General features: G+C 40.1%; 2 protein-coding genes across 2 annotated transcripts in view; one reads left to right on the top strand and one right to left on the bottom strand.

The window, feature by feature from the left end:
• The window catches only part of evplb (envoplakin b), a 22,486-nt gene extending 10,969 nt beyond the window's left edge, over nt 1–11,517 (top strand). Inside the window, exons 10-22 of the mRNA XM_066675824.1 lie at nt 1,307–1,417; nt 1,535–1,678; nt 1,919–2,073; nt 3,436–3,533; nt 4,546–4,721; nt 4,847–5,025; nt 5,214–5,352; nt 5,541–5,734; nt 5,915–6,065; nt 6,247–6,330; nt 6,415–6,516; nt 6,596–6,688; nt 7,740–11,517. Coding sequence (XP_066531921.1) covers nt 1,307–1,417; nt 1,535–1,678; nt 1,919–2,073; nt 3,436–3,533; nt 4,546–4,721; nt 4,847–5,025; nt 5,214–5,352; nt 5,541–5,734; nt 5,915–6,065; nt 6,247–6,330; nt 6,415–6,516; nt 6,596–6,688; nt 7,740–11,195 — 5,082 coding nt within the window. The 3' untranslated portion in view covers nt 11,196–11,517. The remainder of the gene's footprint in view (nt 1–1,306; nt 1,418–1,534; nt 1,679–1,918; nt 2,074–3,435; nt 3,534–4,545; nt 4,722–4,846; nt 5,026–5,213; nt 5,353–5,540; nt 5,735–5,914; nt 6,066–6,246; nt 6,331–6,414; nt 6,517–6,595; nt 6,689–7,739) is intronic.
• A 5,570-nt stretch (nt 11,518–17,087) lies between these two features.
• The window catches only part of LOC136699415 (sphingosine kinase 1), a 32,356-nt gene continuing 28,317 nt past the window's right edge, over nt 17,088–21,126 (bottom strand). Inside the window, exons 5-6 of the mRNA XM_066674117.1 lie at nt 20,329–20,726; nt 17,088–18,227 (exon numbers count right to left, since the gene is read on the bottom strand). Of these exons, the coding sequence (XP_066530214.1) occupies nt 17,800–18,227; nt 20,329–20,726 (826 nt within the window). The 3' untranslated portion in view covers nt 17,088–17,799. The remainder of the gene's footprint in view (nt 18,228–20,328; nt 20,727–21,126) is intronic.

Below are 21,126 nucleotides of genomic sequence, written 5' to 3'. Positions count from 1 at the left end.
TAAATCATTTATTCGGATTATGAATTCTGTTTCCTGTAATGGTACTGGAAATATTGCTTATGATTTTCGTGTGTCGAGAGCAAGTAGTTATTGGCGAATGTTAATTTTCCCCTAAAAGTTTTCTGTATAGCGCTCTAATTTTGTAATGCAAGGAATTAGGTTTGGGCGACATGATGGTGCAGCAGGTAGTGTCGCAGTAACACAGCTCCAGAGACCTGGAGCTTGTGGGTTCGAGTCCCGCTCCGGGTGACTGTCTTTGAGGAGTGTGGTGTGTTCTCCCTGTGTCTGCGTGGGTTTCCTCCGGGTGACTGTCTTTGAGGAGTGTGGTGTGTTCTCCCTGTGTCTGCGTGGGTTTCCTCCGGGTGACTGTGAGGAGTGTGGTGTGTTCTCCCTGTGTCTGCGTGGGTTTCCTCTGGGTGATTGTCTGTGAGGAGTTGGCGTGTTCTCCCTGTGTCCGTGTGGGTTTCCTCCGGGTGCTCCGGTTTCCTCCCACAGTCCAAAAACACACGTTGGTAGGAATAATTGAATAATTTAAAGGAACTATATAATACACTATCATCTTTGTACCGTTTCAAGCCTTGGTAAATTAGCCTCTTAAATTAAATTGGTTATTGAGGTTTTCTGATTTACCAGATAGCAAGCAACTGTGAGATTACATCTTGATTTAATAGTTGCTTAAATGTTTCAATGCTGTTACTGTCAATAAAATATGAACCTCGTCAAAACTTACCTGACTTTATATAGTCCTTTGGTCCAAATGTGTGCTTTCAGTAGGTGAGTGTTAGGAGTGTTAGGTTTCTAGAAATCATCTGGACATATGCTGAACGTGTGATGGAGGAATGAACAGTGCAGGGGGTGTGGTCTCAGTAGCCCTTCAGTGTGTAATATGCCATGTCCCTGGGATTGAGGATCATCTTTGCTATTCAGCTGTTTTGGTATCATATCTAATTATTTTAGCCAGGATTATGCTTCAGTCTATTGTTTAACCAACTACATGTATGTTTCTCACCTTTAGCTTAGAATATTTCCATTTTATTCCCATTAATTTCCATAATTAATTCCTATTAATTCTCATGGTGAATTTCCCAACTTTGAAAATTCCCAGAATGTTCAAACCCTACAAGGAATAATGAATAGTGACCATTTCTGTTCTCTATAATAATGTTCTTCATGTAGAGAATACTTATCAAATAATATGTTGGTCCCAAATAAGGGTTAAATTCCTCTGGCTACAGACATATTCTAACTTATCTTTATGAACATGACTTTGTCCATCAGTTTATGATTTCTTTGTGATGTACCACAGTACCAGCTGGACACTGAGACCATTTCTGAGTCTCTAAAGAGGATCAACAGCACAATGGAGCCGTCGCTGCTGGCCACAATGAGCAACCCACAGATTCTAATGCAGCTGGAGGTCTGTATGAATGCTCAAACCTAGTAGATGAGACAACATCTAAGTTTTAGCACCTGGTTACACTTGATGCTTCTGATTCAGATCTTACATATTGCATGCTTTTCTGTGTGTGTATAGGTAGAAGAAAGAGCAGTACAGAGGAACGAGCGCAGACTGGCAGAACTGAAAGAATTCTGCAGTGGTATTGCCCCACTGCCACTGCGCCGGACACCGTCCGTCAGATGTCCTGTAGTAGCCCTGTGTGACTGGAAAACTGAGAAGGTACACACAGACATTCTGCATACAATAACTCCTACGCATTCTTAAAGATCCAAGATTGCCCCCAACCCCAAACAATACTTATATCTGATTAGTTACACGTCTCTTTCTTGCTCTGATGAAACCATGACCACTTTTAGAACTGAGCAATTGGAAAGAAATATCCTTAATACATTTCTAATCATAAAATGAAGAAACATTTTTCCAGCTGTAGTCTGAAAAGCTGTTTGTTGTTGTGACCAGGATTCAGTTAAACGAGGAGAGAAGTATACGCTGGACTCTAGTCCTCTAGAAGAGAATTGGAAGGTGAAGAATTCTCTTGGAGAGACCAAAATCATCCCTGGAGTGTGTTTTGTGATTCCTCCACCTGATTCTGATGCAATGGAACGAGTGGAAGGGTGAGACTCTTATGACCCAGCTCTGATTAGTAGTAGTAGTAAGTAATAGCAGAAGTAGCACACTGTTTAAAGGCTAAGCACCACTTAATGGACCTCCATGACATATATAAGTATGCATTATAATGAAAATAGCAGCTTAATTTGCTTTAAAACTGACAATTTTATTAAATTGACGGAAAAACCCGAGCTCGCTATGGAAATTCTTGAATGCAACCGTGACGTCACTGGTGGACAACAGCTGAACAACGCTGCGGTAAAACACCGTTATGACTGACTGTTATGACAGTATCTAGCTAAATAACCAACATTATTCATGACAATAGCCTAGCAATAAGCTAAACTCAAATTTAGAGGTACCGTTATTCTTGTAAATGTGATCGAAGTCGAACTCGAATTCATCCGACACTATAAACCTCCGTAATGCAGCTACGTAGCCGAGTATAATCTGAGCCACCGAGTTTAGCAAGTCAAGCTAACGTTAACTAACACCAACTAAAACAGGCGAAGTGAGTGTCCTTACCCTGTTTACCTCCATGTTACAGAGGCTCTTGAACACCTTTCGTTGGTTTCCTTACATGCCCATATTGTTGGAAAAGCGCCAGTGAAATGAGCTACAGATAACGGAGTGAGCGGATGGTCCTTTCCAAAGTGTCCGTTTAAAGCTGACAAATTTAGTCCATTTTCTGGATATTTTGGGATCTTTGGGCCATTTGTGCACAGATGTCCCACTGTACATTGAATGATTGCAGCCAAAAACAACACACCTTTTCGTCATTTAGCATTAAATTAAGTGCAGCTTCTAGAGTTGTTGTCCACCGTCTACGTCACAGGCAAGACGCCTATTAGAGTTTCCGAACACCGTTGGGGGGGGGACCAACGATCTTTTAAACCTTATTCCTTGAGTTAGTAAGAAATAACATGTTTTCTGACTATCAATAAACACAAGTTAGGAACTCAAACTGCACTGTATTTATTTGTTTGACACTTTCATAGAGCTGCTGCTTAGCCTTTAAATAATGTGCAACAAATGTATGTTTGAGCAATATCATATAAAACCATAATATTGTTTATATTTAAGGCAACCAGTTTACATACTTCTATATTCATTAGTTTTTAAACTCCAATTTAAGGGATTGTTCTCAGACTTTTACATTATTTGGAAGGTTAAACTTGTTAAGAAAAATTTAACTATAAAGTTAAAACTCATATCAGCCTTCTGCCTGAGATGGGGCTAAAAAAAATACTGGCTGTAACACAGCCTTGTTTTGGGGCGACCCAAATATGTAAAACATCACTTGGTTTGCTATAATGTGTGCATGTGTGTGTTCGTGTCTATGTATGTGTGTGTTTGCATGTATGTAGTCTGGAAAAAGATCTGGCCAGCCTGAAAAGAAGGAGAGCTTCCCTCCAGACTTCTATAAGGACTCCGACTGAGGAAGTGGTTCATGTCACAAAAACAGGTAAATCTCTATGCAACATCGATGATATTCTCTGTTTACTACCACTACAAGTATCAGACCAAAATAATTATCATGTACAATAATATACAATATAATTACAACATGATTAGAAATAAAACTAAGCTTACACTGTAAAAAAACCCGTAAAATATACCGTCACATTTTTGGCAATCATAAATTTTACATTTAAGGACTGTTTTGTTTACAGTAAATTTCTGTTAAAAAACAGATATACACCGTAAAAAAACATGGTATTTACATAAAAATAACAAAGAAACATTGTTTTGCTGTAAAATTAACGTGTAAATTGTGTGACAAATTAGAGAAAGGAGACTGAGATAAAGCCAAACTGCACCCTGTATTCAGCCCTTAAAAGGAGATATTGCTGAAAGGACTAAAGAAATGTTCGGTATCTGGGCGCCACACGCGGAACACAGGCCGATGGTGAACGTTCCTGACCAACACACGTCTCGACATAATATCCACAGAAACACAAACACACACAGTGATCACCCCAATGCAACCCAACATCAGTCTCAAAGACAGAAACTCTGAAAATCACAGAAAATATGGAGAAGCAAAGCATGCTGGGAGCTCCCTAATGAGTCTCAGCTCCTCCCAGTCCTTGGACACTTGTACCGCCCCCAATGGTTTGTGTGTTTAACCATGAAATAATGTATATTTTACAGTAAAGAGATGTAAAAAATTGTATTTTGGCTGATAAAAGTATTTCACTTTTTACAGAAACTGTTTTCGACCTTTTTAGAGTTTACAGTCATTTACTGTCATGGTTTTACAGTTTTCCACTGTAAAATTCACAGACATTTTTTACAGTGTACAGTCTTTAAAATATAGTGTGAGTGTAGAACATCCATTGTTTCAGTGATTCCAATACTTCATATATGCTGTATATCTATATCTGTGAAGCAGTACGGAAGGGCACTTGTTGACAGTAAATACATACTTTGACAAGTTTTTAGCTGCGGCTAACTGTTCATTTGCTCTGCTGTAGCGAGTGTGAGTAGAGCTCCTCAAGACTCCTCAAAAGCTGGGGACATTGCTAGCCGTTTGGACAAGCTCAATGCTGATCTGCTAAAGTTGGAGAAGGAAGTTCTCAGCCGATTAAGAACACCTCTGGACACAGCAGACTACACCGGAGATCTCACCTCCAGATCCAGAGACCATGAGGTTAGACGCCTAAATTAATCAGACTCTGAATCAAAGTAAATGAAAAAGAAACAGAGAAAATCCTAGTATTGCAATCTGAAACAATCTGATTTAACTGGTTACTGTGTTGCTTCACTCTCTTCTAGAGGGCTGTCTCAACCCTGAGCAATCTGGAGGCAGAGAAAGTGTCTATTCAAAGAGAAATGGAGCCTCTCTTATCCCAGAAACCTTTGGGGCCCACTACTTCTTCTCTCCCTGAGAAACTAAGCACTGCTACCAACAAGATTGAGGACCTCACTGCCCTCACTGACCTCTATGGCAAAAAGTATTAATTTCAGATTAACCAATAAGACTGAAACATGTACGACCTGAATTGTTTTTTGCAGATCAAGTAAAACTGATCCTCAAACAGGTTTTGCAAAAGTTCCTTCAGTTACATTACAGTATAGAGGTTAGGTAATCTTTCAAATTTGGAATATATATTTTTTTACATTTTTGTTGTATTTCCCAAAGGGCAAATGCTGTTCTGTTCTTGGAAAAGCAAATTAAGACGGTAGAAAAGGCTCTAACAGGACTTGAGGATAAACTGTCCTTGGACACAGTTGTCCTAGATAAACCCGGTGCCATCCAGGACCATATTCAATCTCTCCAGGTAAGAGGATGTGGCCAGTTCAAGTATACTTATCATAATATAATAACCATTCACTATTATTATTAGTTGTAGTAGTGATATTTTTGTCAAAGACATTTGCCGCAGACATTTTTGTTTTCATCTTTGGCCTATTGAGCTTAGATCTTATCGATATGTTTGTTTTAAAACCAATTTGAATGATCTTTTAGAAAATAAAGACGGATGTTGCAGCCAAGAAGGAGGACGTCCAGAAACTGAACAGGGATATTGAACTTACAGAGCAGCTGTGTAGTCATCTGCAGAAGAGTTTCCAAGAGTACTGTCCAGACATTAACCGTCAGGAGACCGAGGTTAAACGACTCAGAAACCGTTATGCTAACATCAACAACCAGCTTCAGCAGAGGTGAGTTTCTTTGAATTGTCTTTCCCTAGAATCCTAGGCCCTGAACATGAATGTGGTTACTGCTACTTATGGGTGTGATCATCACCCTGTTTCAGTAATAATAAAACAGGGTTTTTAATTTCAGATTCATTTGGCAATTTGTGAAAAATTGCACTCAAACCTCCTTAAATGTCATTACAGGTTAATTCTGATGAAGGAGGCAACAAACAAGTACCAGAACTTCCAGAGTAGTGTTCAGTCTCTCAACAACTTTCTGGAAAACTTACAGAACAGCAAGATAAACACTACAGACACAGAGCCTGAAATTGCTGCCAAACTGAACTCACAGAAGGTACGTGATGTCATATATCAAGTAATACATTTTTTCAACTCAGCTTTCTTTTTATTCTGAGAAATATAGGTTATTTTATGATAAAAATTTGTGTGTGAAGCAAACACAGTTGTTTTTGTCAAAACTAGAAAGAATTATGCCTTAGCAACACTGACAAGATTTACATTTTTACTGAATGCAGAGGACAGTTGAAGAGCTGAACAGAAAGTCAGAAGATGTGGACCATATTGTGAACCTTTCTAATGAACTGCAGAACATTCTTAAAGTAAGCATTTAGTGACACCTTTATGTGAGTAGGCAAGTCTTTACTGAGCTTTTAAATTAAATACTTCTTTGTCTGTATTACTAGGAATATGAAGCTATCTCATACAAATACAGCACTATGGGCAACGATGAGACTGAGAAAAAGAAACGTTACACACTTACTCTTGCTAATGCTGTACAGAACAAGGTTTGTTACCAAATGGTGTTTTTTACTTATTTGGTTCAGCTGTACATCAGGTTATGAATAACTTTTTGTTCTATTTCAGGAACGAGATTTTGTGAAACAGTACAAAGAAGTTCAGGCAGAAAATATTCAACTTCTTGACCAGATGAAATATGCCAAGAACGTTGTTAACAAGGTGAGTTAGATGTAACGTAACTAGACCAGGGACTAGATTTGAGTGTTAGCACAATTAAAGCCTAGTAAAAAGCTAATGTGTTAAAATGGAATAAATTGTTATTGGGTGAATAAATTACTATCATAAGGCTCAGTATAGAAAATGATTTAAAGAATATACAGTGCAACCTCTACCTACGAACTTGATCTGTTCCGTGACTCGGTTCGTAAGTGGAAAAGTTCGTTTCTCGAGTCAATTTTCCCTATTTAAAATAATGGAAAAGCAATTAATGGGTTCCAGACCCCACCCCAAAAGTCACCCTTTTTGCACTGATATATGTTTACAACACTCTCAAATTAATAAAAAATACATGTAGCGTTACTAAAAATAAAAGAGAAATACAGTGGTAACAGTAATAAAAGAGAAATAATAAAGTTGTAAGTGGTTACACATCGCTACCTTGAAGACGTGACGACTGGCTGGAGGAGTAACACAGGCACTGGCTGTATGACGGGAGGTGGGGGGTGGGTGGAATAACGGAAAGTAGGAGGTGAATGTGGGGACACGAAGCATAGGTACGGCTTAACTTAGCACGAATTTTGATGTCTTCTATTTACACTAATGCTAAATTGCTAAAACTACAATCTTAAAAGCTCACTCAAGTCTGGGCACGCTTGGAGACTCGCCTATTGGGGTCAGTGGCCATTTCCAGCCGCCGGCTCGGCGGAGGTTCGGGTTCGTTTCTAGAGTCATGGTTTATTGGTGGAGGCAAAAAATATTCAAATGCCCGGTTCGTATCTTGGAAAGTTTGTTAGTATAGGCGTTCATTAATAGAGGTTCCACTGTATATTCATTTTTATTTGAATTCACTTTTATGATTGAAAATAATTCCAGTTGTTAAGCTGTTGAAAATCAAGGTGGTGAAGCACTTGTCATCTATAAGTTTATATGATCGTTTAATATGTTTTACAATAATTACGTATCTACCAGGGAATCGTCTAATTAAATGTTGCCAGAAAATTATACTCATGTACTCAGACCTCATGTTCTGTTGTTCTGACTCACTGAACAGAATGAAGAGACTGTGAATCGTGTAGTGGTGCATCAGCAACTACAGTTACAAAGCCAACAGAGGGAGTTTGAAGAAGTAGAGGGTTTGAAGAAAGACCTTGCGGATGAGACGGCTCGACGCATTAATGCTGAGAATGAACTAGAAAATTTCAGGAAGAGAATGTTGTCGCTCAGAACACGCAGAGGTGTGGAAAGGGTGGAAGAGAAAGAGATTTTGACGTACTACCGTGATCCCAAATTGGAGACGGATCTCGAGATCCTGAAACAAAAGATAGATGAAGAGCGCCTGAAACGCTCTACGACCCAAACAGAGATCCACATCTTCAACCAGAAGATTGTGACTTTGGAGAAGGAGGTGACCACCATCAAGCCAAAACTTGTGACAAAGGTTTTTACTGAGTATGAAAAAGATCCTCAACTGGACAAGGAAGCAGCTTTGATCAGAGAAGAGATGCTAAGGCTAAGGGAAGGAATGCGGTTACGGGAGAATGAACTATTGCAGCTCAAAACTGATATCACTTTCTTGGAGCGAAAGAAACCGACGATTAAGGAAAGAGTGGTAAAGAAGGATGTTATAAAACTAGAAAAAGATCCTGAAATGCTCAAAGCCACCATTTTGTTTAGGGATGAAATCTCAAGTGAGGGCATCAGATGCAAGGCTCTGAATGATGAAATATTTCAAATAAGGAGTCAAATCAACACACTGGAGAGAATTATCCCCACTGTGCAACCCAAGGTTGTCATAAAGGAGCTAAAGAAGGTGCAGCAGGACCCAGACCTCTTAAGAGAGTCTAAGATCCTCAAAAGTAGTCTGGAGGAAGTAATGCAAGAAAGCAGCAACTTAATTAAGGAGGTTAATGTTCTGCAGCTAAATTACACTGAAGTTGATTCAATAAAACCCAAAATTGAAGTCAAAGAGATAGTAAATGAGATCTACAGAGTTGACCCTGAAACCGAGATAGAACTGAGGCGCCTGAAGAAAGAGCTTCAAGAACTGTTAAGAATGCGTGTTGAATTTGAGAACGAGATTAACATATTGATGGTAGACCTTAAGAACTTGCGTTCTCAGAAACCTAAGGTGGAAGTACAGGAAAAGACTCAAGAAATTGTTAAAGAAGAGAGGAGTCCTGAAATGATTCGGGAGATAACAAGGCTGAACGAACAGTTGACCCATCTTCAAGCCACCTACAGCTCTACCTTTAATAAGCTGAGCATTTTACGCAAAGAGAGAGATGAGTGGAAGGCTGAGAGGTCCAAGGTAGAGACCAAAGTTCTCACCAGGGATGTGATAAAATATGAAAATGATCCTCTGCTGGAGAAGGAGGCTGACCGACTGAGGAAGGAATTAACTGAGGAAGTTCAGCGCCGTCGCACTATAGAAGAGAACGTCTTCGACCTTCAACAGAAGTACATCATACTCGAGAGACAGAAACCTGAAGAGAAGATTGTATATCAAGAAGTTGTACAACTTCAGAAGGACCCAAAACAGATTACTGAGAATGAGCGTTTATCCAAAAAGCTTGGTGACGAAACTAAGTCACGCTGGGCATTGGATACAGAAGTGCAGAAGTTGAGGGCCCTTGTTGCAGAGAAGGAAAAGACTCTGGCTGCGATGGATGACAGACAGAAGAAGGTTCTTGTTGAGACAGAGCTTAGGAAAATCAAGTCTCGGATCCATGAGCTTGAGACTTGTCCTCCACCCATTGAGGAGAAGATCATCATTGAGGAGGTTGTGAAAGTAGAGAGAGATCCCAATTTGGACAAACTAATGCAAGGCCTCCGGACTGAGATAGAGGATGAGAGCAGCAGGGTAACTGTCCTTGAAAAGGACATTCGCAATCTTAAGCTCCAGGTAGACATCCTGGTCAAGGAGAAATCTGTGGAGAGGACAGTCTATAAAGAGGTAATCCGGGTTGAGAAGGACCAAACTGTGGAGGCAGAGAGAGCCCGGTTGAGAGACCAACTAACACAAATCAAGAATGCCAGGCAAAACCAAGAGGATGAAATCCAGTGGCTCCACACAAGACTGACCCGCATTCAGACTACAGTGGTGACTATGTCGAAAGATGAGGGAGACGCTACCCGAAATAGGGACTCGCTAAAGAAAGAGAGGGAGGAGCTTTTCCGGGAACTGAAGAGACTGGAAACTGAAAGAGGGGAAATCGCTGTATCGTTCCAGAGTGAGTCCAAACTAATGAGCGAGAGAACACAAATGAACAGACAGAAACTAATCAAGTTGGAGTCTGAGATAGAGAGTCTGGAAAAGGACATCCTAGCTGAGAAAGAGAGAATACGCCAAAGAGAGGCAACCATTATTGAGCTGCAGAACACTTTGAAAAAGGAGGACCGTTCAGATCAACTTAAAAGAGAAACAACCAAGTCTACCAAAATCACTATTTTGGATCCAGAGACTGGCAAGGACATGTCACCTTATGATGCCTATGTGCAAGGTCTTATTGACCGTGCCCAGTATTTACACCTGCAGACACTTGAATGCAGCTGGGAAGAAGTAACATGTAGTGGTCCTGAGGGTGAGACCACAGTTCTACAAGACCGCAAGAGTGGCAAGAAGTACTCCATCCAAGAGGCACTGAAGAATGGAAGACTGACCCAGTATGATGTGCAGCAGTATAAGGACGGGAAAATGCCCATCTCCGAGTTTGCTTTGAAGGTTGCGGGAGAACAGATGACAAGCACTTCAACCATAATTCCATCCTCACCAGTAAAATCCACATCGACATCCGTGCTCAACTCTTCACCACTGACTCAGCGACCTTTCCACTCGAGCAACGGCTACTTAAACACAAGTGGAGATGAGATGTTCCCGATTGCTGGTGTTCTAGACACGAAAACAAACAGTCGCATGTCTGTGCGAAACGCCTTGACTCGTAAACTGATCGATCCAGACACGGCTCAGAAGCTTCTGGAAGCACAAGCAGCCACAGGAGGACTTGTGGACATCAGCAAAAAGGAGCGCTTCTCAGTTCACAAGGCTGCACAACGTGGCTTGATTGAGTCAAATGATATGCTCAAGCTCCTTAATGCTCAAAAGGCCTTCACAGGTGTTGAAGACCCTGTAACCAAAGGGCGTCTCTCGGTGGGAGAGGCAGCTCAAAAAGGATGGATACCAAAAGAGAACGCCAGACGCTATATGGAGGCACAGTTTCTCACAGGTGGCCTAGTGGATCCCAACAAAGCTGGGAGAGTTAGCTTGGAGAATGCCATCAGCCTGAATATGATTGACAAATCTTTAGCCGGTGAGCTTCAGGATGATTCCAAACACCTGAAGGATTTGGTCGACCCCATTACGAAGAAGAACATCACATACAAAGAAGCCATAGCCCTATGTAAGAAAGACACTACTACCGGACTCCTCCTGCTCCCGGTGGCCTCGACTGACACAACAGATTACCCCTCTTACTCCAGCTTCAGGTACTCTTCCACCTTAAATCGCTAGGGGAAAGCAATGTTTGTCTTTTTTGTCTATGTTTGTCTAATTCACAAATTATACGACAATTCCAGAGTTGGTGTAATACAGTGTGTGGTATAGTATATATGTTTGGAAGATGAGTGTTTGGGTTATGTATTCAACTTATATTCTTCTATGTTTATCAACAGCAGTAGAGTTGAGATTTTATGCATTTGTGCATAAATGTATACATTTTATGTCTATCTGATGATGGTATTTGTCTACATTCCTTCATTTGGTTTTGTTCCATTCTTTCACTGTGTGACTATGTTTCATGTTTAATTTTATAAAACCTTTCAATAAAAGCTAATACATCTATATATTATAACTTGACTCCTGTTTCATTTTGCCCTGTTTTAGAATATATTTATTAGGCAGGGTTGGGGAACCTCAGACCCATAGGCCATGTTACAGCCCTCTGTTCACATGTACAGGGTGGACCATTTATATGGATACATCTTAATAAAATGGGAATGGTTGGTGATATTAACTTCCTGTTTGTGGCACATTAGTATATGGGAGGGGGGAAACTTTTCAAATGGGTGGTGACCATGGTGGCCATTTTGAAGTCAGCCATTTTGGATCCAGCTTTTGTTTTTTTTTAATGGGAAGAGGGTCATGTGACACATCAAACTTATTGGGAATTTCACAAGAAAAACAATGGTGTGCTTGGTTTTAACGTAACTTTATTCTTCCATTTACAAGTTTCTGACCTCTTATAAAATTTGTTCAAAGTGTGTTGGATTGTCAATGCAACCCTCTTCTCCCACTCTTCACACACTGATAGCAACACCGCAGGAGAAATGCTAGCACAGGCTTCCAGTATTCGTAGTTTCCACCATTGTTTTTCTTGTGACCCTCTTCCCATTGAAAATACAAAAGTTGGATCCAAAATGGCCGACTTCAAAATGGCCACCATGGTCACCACCCATCTGGAAAATTTTCCCCCCTCCCATACACTAATGTGCCACAAACAGGAAGTTAATATCACCAACCATTCCCATTTTATTAAGGTGTATCCATATAAATGGCCCACGCTGTATATGGCCCAACAGATTTATCCTGCATTTTTATTGGCTATGTTCAGGCTTTCTGCAATAGCCATTGGTTGTTGTGCAAATAAAGTGAACACTGTTAAGTCAATCCAATTGGCAGCTTCACCGTATAGCTGTGTCTCCAGCGTCATTAAAGTCTATTTTTTAAGACAGTGGGCAGCTTTTAAGCCGAAGCGAATGGACAGTGTGTGCAGACCTACCTCTGGTAGGTGAATTGACTTCTCTAATAACTGTCCTGGTGTGTAAATGAATGTGTGTGTATGTGAATGAAAGTCTGTATGTGTGAGTGAATGTGTGAGCCCAGATATGGATTGGCGCTCTATCCTGGGTTAAACCCTAGTGCCCGATGCAGTCCTCCAGGTGGACGGTCATTCCTGTTCGAGAGTACGCTGTGCACATTTGGCTGCCACTTCTCACCAGTGTGTGTGTGGATTGAGTGTTCTGAGCATCGATGATTGATAAGCGTCCTTGGGTGTCTAGAAAGGTACTATATAAGTGTAAAGATAAGTAAGTAAGAAACCCTCGCCATTCTCAAGATAAGCAAGACTGCAGGACAGGAAAATGTTTAGAAATATGCTGACCACAACTAGCTTATTTCTACTGAGCTAAACAGGAGCTGGACAGGTTGAAAGAGGCAAGTGTGTGGTGAATGAATGGAGGACCAAGTAGAAGGCATGTTCGTGGAGGAGGATTGTCCTAAATACCTGGTTCAATGTATCTTTGTTGCGGCCTGTGAGACGCAATCTGTAAAAATTTAATTGGCACTCCACCTGAGACCCAGACACAATGAAAAATTATAATTACATAGAGCACTGTTCACTGCGGATTTAATTTCCAATCAGAATGACCATTGAGTACATTCATATTTCCAAGGAGATTAAAGACTTGGTCTGCTTAAGGAAAGTTTAACAAAGGACAAATAAAAAAAGCTTACAAAACAGTAACATCTGACGAGGTTGAGACATTTTTGAACAATGAACCAAGACATGGAACTGGCCTCTCACTCAATCTTATTGCCACAAGGAGCACTGTTCCTCATAGCTACTCAAATTTATGAACTGCTCCACAAGTGGGTGCTATTGTGCTTCACATCATAGAAACTTTGTGTTCTGTACTGGACTCAAATACAGGTTGAAAAAAACTAAAATATTGCACTTTATTTCCTCAAATGCAAAAAATAAGATATATTTTATAATTCTGTCAGTTACATACACAACACGAATATCAGATTACAGTATTTTTTCACATTACAATAAATCCCTTCTTAAATGTAGATTGACCTCTCTTAATTCACTCATCAGCTTCTTAAAAACAGACTGTGCTTTACTTTAAGTAGCACCCACAATCACACTCAAGTCAGGTCCTTGTTTTGATGCATTTGTTGTCCCATAAGGTGGCGCCAAAAACTAACCCACTTCTCTATTATGGCTTGAGGTCTTTCAGGCAGCGCTTCTTACTGAATTTGATCTTAATATTTCAATGAGCAGCATCTCAGCCATATAAACAATTGCGGTTTAGAAAAGTTGGTTTGTGTGATTGCAAATGTACATTTGTTCATGAGGAGCAATCGGTTGAACAACTCTTATTGAGGAGTAACACTGTAAATTAGAACTTTAGGAATGCATTGTTTTTTAAAAACATTTTTAAGCCATGGTAAGGATCCCTATTTGCCTGTTGTGATATCTATTGCAAAGCAAAAGCACACTTAAGCATACAGCTTAATGTCACTGAAGAGTGCACTACCTAGTAAACATTTAGCCGTTGGTTAAACGTTGAAACAACGTAATGACTGCCGTCTAATCAACGTTCTCTTAAGGTTGAAAATGAAAGTTGAAAAGACGTCCAAACACAGACATCGAAAAGACGACTATTAGACGTATGTTGGACGTCCATTGACGTTATTAATTGGTCCCGAAATAAATTACTTGTATAAAACGCGTTTTGGACGTCCACTGACGTTATCGATTGGTCACCACTTAACTAACTTATTAAGATGGATTTTGGACGTCCACTGACGTTTAAAATATGCCCTTGACGGACAGACTACTTTTAGACCTATTTTGAACCTCCAGGGACGTTCCTTGTTTACTGGGTAGTGAATCTTACTGGAATGCCTTTATACAACAGTAACTCACCTGGCTAGTTGCCAGGGGAAGCAGACTTTAAATCCTGGCAGTTGCATTAGGTGACCTCCAGGGGTCAAGCAGGTGAGCCACAACAACAAAACTGCCACAACAGTCTAGTGACTGCAGGTTTCCTCAGACACAAAATGAACTTGAGCTGATGTTGTTGATAAATAACCATTTAAATCATGTTCTTCGTATTTTATAGTTAACTTCTACCTAGAAAATAAAATCACTACCTACTGCATCGTTAATGTCTCTGCGTTTTACAGCATACGAAAAGAAATTGAATATTTACGAGAGTATAGTACTCTGTATAATAATAATGAAGATTACAAGGTAAGTCTACAATGTAACATTGGAACACTGCTGTTAATATTTGATGACAGCCAACCACATTCAAATATGACAACAGCAATGCTGACTATTTCTGGATCACAAACCCCACATCAACTCATCGCAGAGGTACTAGATGGACATACAGTGTTTATTAAAATAAAACATAACGTAAATAGAGTACAATGACACTTGCTAAGTTCCATTACCTGATGGTATTTGTGAATACTGGATTCCTTTATAGCATATATTTGGGTAGCAGTGGGCTTACGTTCTTATTTTTAATATTATTTTATTATTATTATTATTTCATTCCAGTTGTAGCATGAATCTTCATTTTCTAGGACAACTTCCGAATAGCTTCTATCAACTTCTAAATGAAAGCTGGAGCATTAGGGCACCTAGTTTAATATAACCCTGAAAGAAAAGCAGAATGATAAAAAAGCACAGTCATGAAGCCTCAGGAGGAAGCAGAAATTGTGATTTGCCCTTTACTTTGTCTCCTTTTCTCCCCAGTGTCTGTCCTGTAATTCACCTCACCAGCGTGATGTATTACGTCCCACGCAGAGTTAGAACAGCACTTTTACACAGCAGTGGCTAATACATGTGGCTAATAATGAGACTAAACTGAAACTTCATATAGACTCAAACTCCAGCGACTCAAGACCAGACTTAAACGTCTTAAACATGAACTTTGGATATTTTAAATCCTGTATGAACAGGCTGGGCTATGTTGTAGCCAATAAAAATGAAGCAGGTGGGAAATGCTACTATGCTAACATTGCCTTGATTACATTCTGAAAAATACTGACCTAAGCTAAATCATTTGAATAACCTGTTGCACCTTAATATAGGGTTAAAACACCTTGTGGGACAGCAGTGTGAAAAAGGTGAATGTAGAATGAGGGAAATGTAAAATAAATAAAAACAATAACAGGCCGTTTGACGAGGCTATTGTGCTACGATTCTGGGATTAGCTTAAAACACTTGTGCTCATAATTTAGCAGGGCACACCTACATTTGTATTTGCTGTGAATTACACAATGTGCCATGTCTAAAATTCTGGAAAAGACTTACAATCGCCTCATCCACCCACTGTCCACTCGTATCACGCCACACAAGCCTCATTGATGCTTAGTAGCTCTGACAGTGTTAGCATGTTCTCCTGCATTAAGTCAAGCCTCCCTATACAATATTTACACTCAACTGTGAGGGAGACAAGAGACAAAGAGAGAAGGGAGAGACAGAAGGGAGCATTAGCAGCTGAGGGCATTAATCTGTATATAAAGAAAATTTAAATGGCTTTAAGAAGAGGGTTTAAATTCCACACAAGAAATGCACATGGAAAGCATTAACAAAAAAGAGCATTTCATAGAAAAAAAATGTTTTGCACACATTCTATCAAATAAAAATTTTAATAATAAAAAAATTGCATAGAATGCCTGAACAGCGTGTTACATTTTCATATTATTTTAATTATCTATTGTTTTAAATGATCAGTTATTTTAAATTAATTTGTTCATCTAATTAGCAAGTTATGCTACGTTCGTCAGTTCTCTTTCCCGATGTGGTAGCGATCATGCCATTGGCTGTCATTCATTAGCAACATCAGATTAGCCTAGGCCTAGATGCTATGCTAAATTTAAGAATGAGTTACATATTACAACAGTCAGCACACTACTCAAAACTGTATGTAGGAGAAAACATTCAAAGCTGTTAATTACTTCCGGGGGCAGTGCAGAAAAGACTTTTCCCATAAGAGCTTGCGAGTAAAACTGTCATGGAGCAGGTTTTTCTCTTTCTCACGCGAGCCACATAGCGTGTGTTTCTCTCGGGACCAACACACACACACACACACACACACACACACACACACATACAGCTTCTGCTTGGTTAGTGCACATCAAACTTATCCATTCAGACAGCTCGGTGCATAATGCACTCCTATAGGGACATGTCCCTAACAGACATAAAAAATACACAGCCAACAGCAACCAGTAAGATCTTGACCTGCAACCAAGAAATGAAGAGCACAAGTCTGAAACATATACATAGAACTTTCATCGCAGTAAAAAATATACAGAATGACTGAAATGAGTAGTCTAGACTGGGAGCAACTTTGGCACTTCTAAACAGCATTTATTTAAGGGCCTGAATCCTTGTTTTTCTTTTAGTCAAAGTTTTCTTGCCATAAGTCCAGCCTACAGGATTCACTTCAGTTGAGATGCCAGCCATATTGGATTTGGGTCCACAAGCTAAGCAGGTTACATGGTCTGTGCAGCCCACTTCAGCTATGCCACTGTGGCACAGCTGACTGTTTCAGCCATAAGTCATAGACAATAGCTCAACTTGAGCAAATTTCGTTTTTTGACCTACACCTACATACAGTATATACTTTTTGTACCCTGAATAAAACCAACAGTGTAACATACGACCTTATTGTCATAATCAGTTGGTTACTCAGAATTAATTTTTTCTTCACTTATACATAGCTTTTTTCATTCTCCGTCCATCCATCCGTCTTCTGCAACCACTTCATCTTGATCAGGGTTGCGCTGGGTCCTGAGTCTACACAGAATCACTGGGCACAAGGTACTAACACAATCTGTACAGGGTGCCAGACATTAGCAGTGCATCATACACTCACTCACATCCTCACAGTTGTGGCCAATGTCACACAGACTATCTATCAACATGTGTTCTTGAACTGTGAGAGCAAACCCACACAGACACAGGGAGAACACAACTGACTCTTCACAGACAGTGACCTGAGGCGAGGATTCAGCCAGGACCCTAAACGTTGGAAATGTATGGCAGCTACAGAACCTGTGCCATCTATTCTTTGTAATGACCAAACTGAAAAAACTGGCTAGCCAAATCAGTTGTTTTGTGCTGTCACTAGTGAATGGCTAGACTTCTTCTTTGTTAAAACAACTGTTAAAAGCTCAAGCTTGTGCTGCTAATATTGGCATAATCTTTTTGCAACAAGTACCTCAAAGAGCAATTAACCGACAACACAAAAATATTTTCTTCTGATTATTATTGTTGTTGCTCTTCTGCTCAGGCTGAGTTTGAGGGTTATCCTGAGATGAGTCTTGCATATCCCCTGTGCACCTGTGCCTGGACAGGGCCATACTCCACTTGTTCCCCATCCACAGTGATCACCCCAGGCCGTGTGACTGGCTCCAGCCTCAGGGCACTGACCCTGCGGTACACCAGGTGTGGGCAGTCTCCGGTGAGATGTGTCCCTTTCTCCATGGCCAGGAAGAGCCTGAGCAGGGCTGACCTTGACACGCCTGCTGTCAAATAGAAGAGGTGGATGTGGCCGTCGTACGGCCGAGCGTCTGGCGCAACCATCAGGTCCTCAGCCAGGTGAGAGTGACACATGGCCAGAACCAGGACGAAGTCTTGTTCATCCACTACAGTCCAGTCTGAGGGTACCGGCTCTCCAAGAGGGGACAAAAGGTCATCGGCTGGTCCATGTTCCTTCAGGTCAGATGCTGTGAGAGACATTGTTATTATATTATATTATTTGAAAAATACAAGTGTCATTTTCTCACAGTTCAGTTCCTATGGTGAATTATTGATTATGATTCCTTGTGAAATCTCATTATACATAAGAAATAATACATGAGAGATACTATTCTAGGCTTAGGGCTGGATGATATGGCCAAAATTTAAATCACGATATATTTCTTATTCCAGTCAATATGATATAATACAAATATCGATATAAACACCACAGAAAAACATGACATCACCGTCAGACAAAAACCTCTTGGCTTTGTCAATATTAATATGTTTGCAATATGCAATGAACTGATGACAGCCCCCTGTAATGATCAGTCAGTGAAATACTGTAAATAATGTATACTGAAATATTAAAAATGTGTTTAAAAATCATATCATTGTTATTGAAACATTTTTTAATTATTGTCCAGCCCTAACTATGCTATACTACAGCATTAACCTTGAGAGTATTATACCACAAAGTTTACCACAGTTGAGTTATTGTCCTTTTTGTGTTATATTTTAAGAGAATGAAGACAGAAACTATGATTTGTTTTGATCGACATTCCACAAGTTAGCATAATTACCCCAACTTCCAGCCACTTTAATTACAAAATTGGAAATCAATAACTGTAAATAAATAGAAGTACTTTACTCACTCAAATCAACATATTTCAGGAGTCAAATATGTGTAGATTAATGCCCAAGACTTGCTTGACTTTTGAAAAAAATATGTTTTTAGATAAAAACGTTTTTGTTTAAGTAGGTGCCATTTCTGCTAAGATTATTAGCGCCCCCTAACTTCAGCCACCTCCCCTGCTTGTGACAGTCAAACGAGACAGTTGCTACCACATTCAGTGGTTTTGAGAGGTTCACAATGAGATTGTTTGTCCTGTGTTAGTATCCGTACTCTACATGTAAGGATTACAATGGCGGTAGATTTTCCCCTCAGAGAAAAGGAAGCTAACCGCTAAGCTAACTTTTACACTGAGGGAAATGTGTTCCACTTGCAGATTTGCACACAAAGAATTACAACACTGTTAGAGATACTTAAATATTGTTTAGATATGTGATGTCTTGCAAGACTGATGTTTAAATGCCCTACTAGGGCTTGAACTTAAGTTTTATTGTTTTACCCAATGCAATTGGTGAAGAGAGAGAGCGGAATTGCACCACATACAGCAGTGGCCAGAATTAGGGGGCAGCTGGAATTAGGGAAAAGACTGATAACATAATTGCATTCTTTCAGGCAACCCCTGTGCTGTTTTGTAAGCACTGCTGTCGTTGCTAGGTTACATGTGTATGTGGCGGAGTAATACCTGAAGCGCTTCGGTGTGAATGCCATTATAATGCAGTACTGGCACTCCTAGAATGTCCTTCAGCCAATCACATCATGGGGTCGGAACTAACTGTGGTATAGTGGTAGATTAACATTAGCTTTTTCATTCCATTAGGGTCAGGGTAGTGCTGACATTTATTTAGTTTTTTCTTAGTAAGTGTCACTTCAGGGCGGCTGGTCACTAGAGGGCGCTAGAACGCCACAATTATTTGTTTGAAATATGACTATGTTAGAAATGTAAAATAATATGTATTACATTAAATATATTGAGAAAAGGAAGCTTCCTTTTCATTTCTGTTCGTACTGGGCAGTGTTTCCATTGGCTGTTCTGCTGCAGAGGGCCAAATTTTGGGAATGAGTGTAGCACAGCCAATCAAAAACACACGTAGCACATAAACGTAGCCTATCAGTACCTCCAGATTCAACAATATCCATTGGAGAAGAGAAACTACCGAACAAAGATCTTGCTCCAGATATGAATTCGCACACACACACACACAAATTTTGGTTTTGCTATACTTGTGAGGAACGTCCATAGAAATAATCATTTCTGTAACTAATTAACACTGTACCTACACCTAACCCTAATCTTACCTCAGTAACCAAAAGAACATTTCACTTATAAAAGTATTTAAAACAACTACATAAGCTCTACATACCTTTAAATAATAGATAGATCAACTACATTTAAGACGATTTCACTTGCCACCACTGTTTTGCCGTGTATTCCTGTGGTCTAGGTTGGAGTGTGTTCTTACTTGTGGCTGGATGTTGAGAGCTGTGCTGATGCTCTGTGTTGGACCCACTCCCTACAGAGGAGCAGAAAGAAGAAGCCTGGAGTGTAGGGGGAGGTGATGAGGATGTGAGTGAGCTAGACTCGTCTGCGGCTAGCAGGAAAGACAGCCTGCCCTGGTAAGTCCGTAAAGACGCCAGACGGACCAGTGTGCCCACCATGAAGCGTATGGCCCCCACTGGACGATACTTCTCACTCTCAATGTCCACATCAGCCACGAAGCCCCAGGCGAGGGAGAGGAAAGAGAAGAGGCGAAGTCCAGAGGAGAGGCGCACAGAAATCAGGTCCAGAGGACAAACCAGACCTTTACACAGCACAAAACCACAGCTCAGTAGAAGATCCTCTCCAAACACTGGAGCTTCCCTGAGATAAACAACACACACACACACACACACAAACACACACACATTATTTATGATATGGACACAGAAAAACAGAATTCTGGCCATTTGTGTGACAATTCCGATTAGGTATTCTGATGATAATTCAGTTTCTCCACAAGAAATGGCTGTAACTTGTGCATTTATGTTGTGTGCATCAAAGCAAGTGAAGAAACTTTTATTAAACCCATAACAGCAGGATTAAACCTAATTTATCTGCGCAGTTGCAAACGCCTGCGATTGTAGGGAAACTCTCTGTTCTTGACTGTTGTTTAACTTGTCTGTATGATTTTATTCACTGTTTGAATTACAACAGAAATTTATACCTTAAGTTCTATTTATTCATTTTGTTTTTACCCATCACCTCTAAGAACATGGTACAT

The sequence above is a fragment of the Hoplias malabaricus genome, chromosome 6, assembly GCF_029633855.1.
Source record: "Hoplias malabaricus isolate fHopMal1 chromosome 6, fHopMal1.hap1, whole genome shotgun sequence".
In the NCBI taxonomy this organism is placed as follows: domain Eukaryota; kingdom Metazoa; phylum Chordata; class Actinopteri; order Characiformes; family Erythrinidae; genus Hoplias; species Hoplias malabaricus.
Note: the sequence above shows the minus strand (reverse complement) of the source record. Positions and strands in the feature narration are given on the sequence as shown.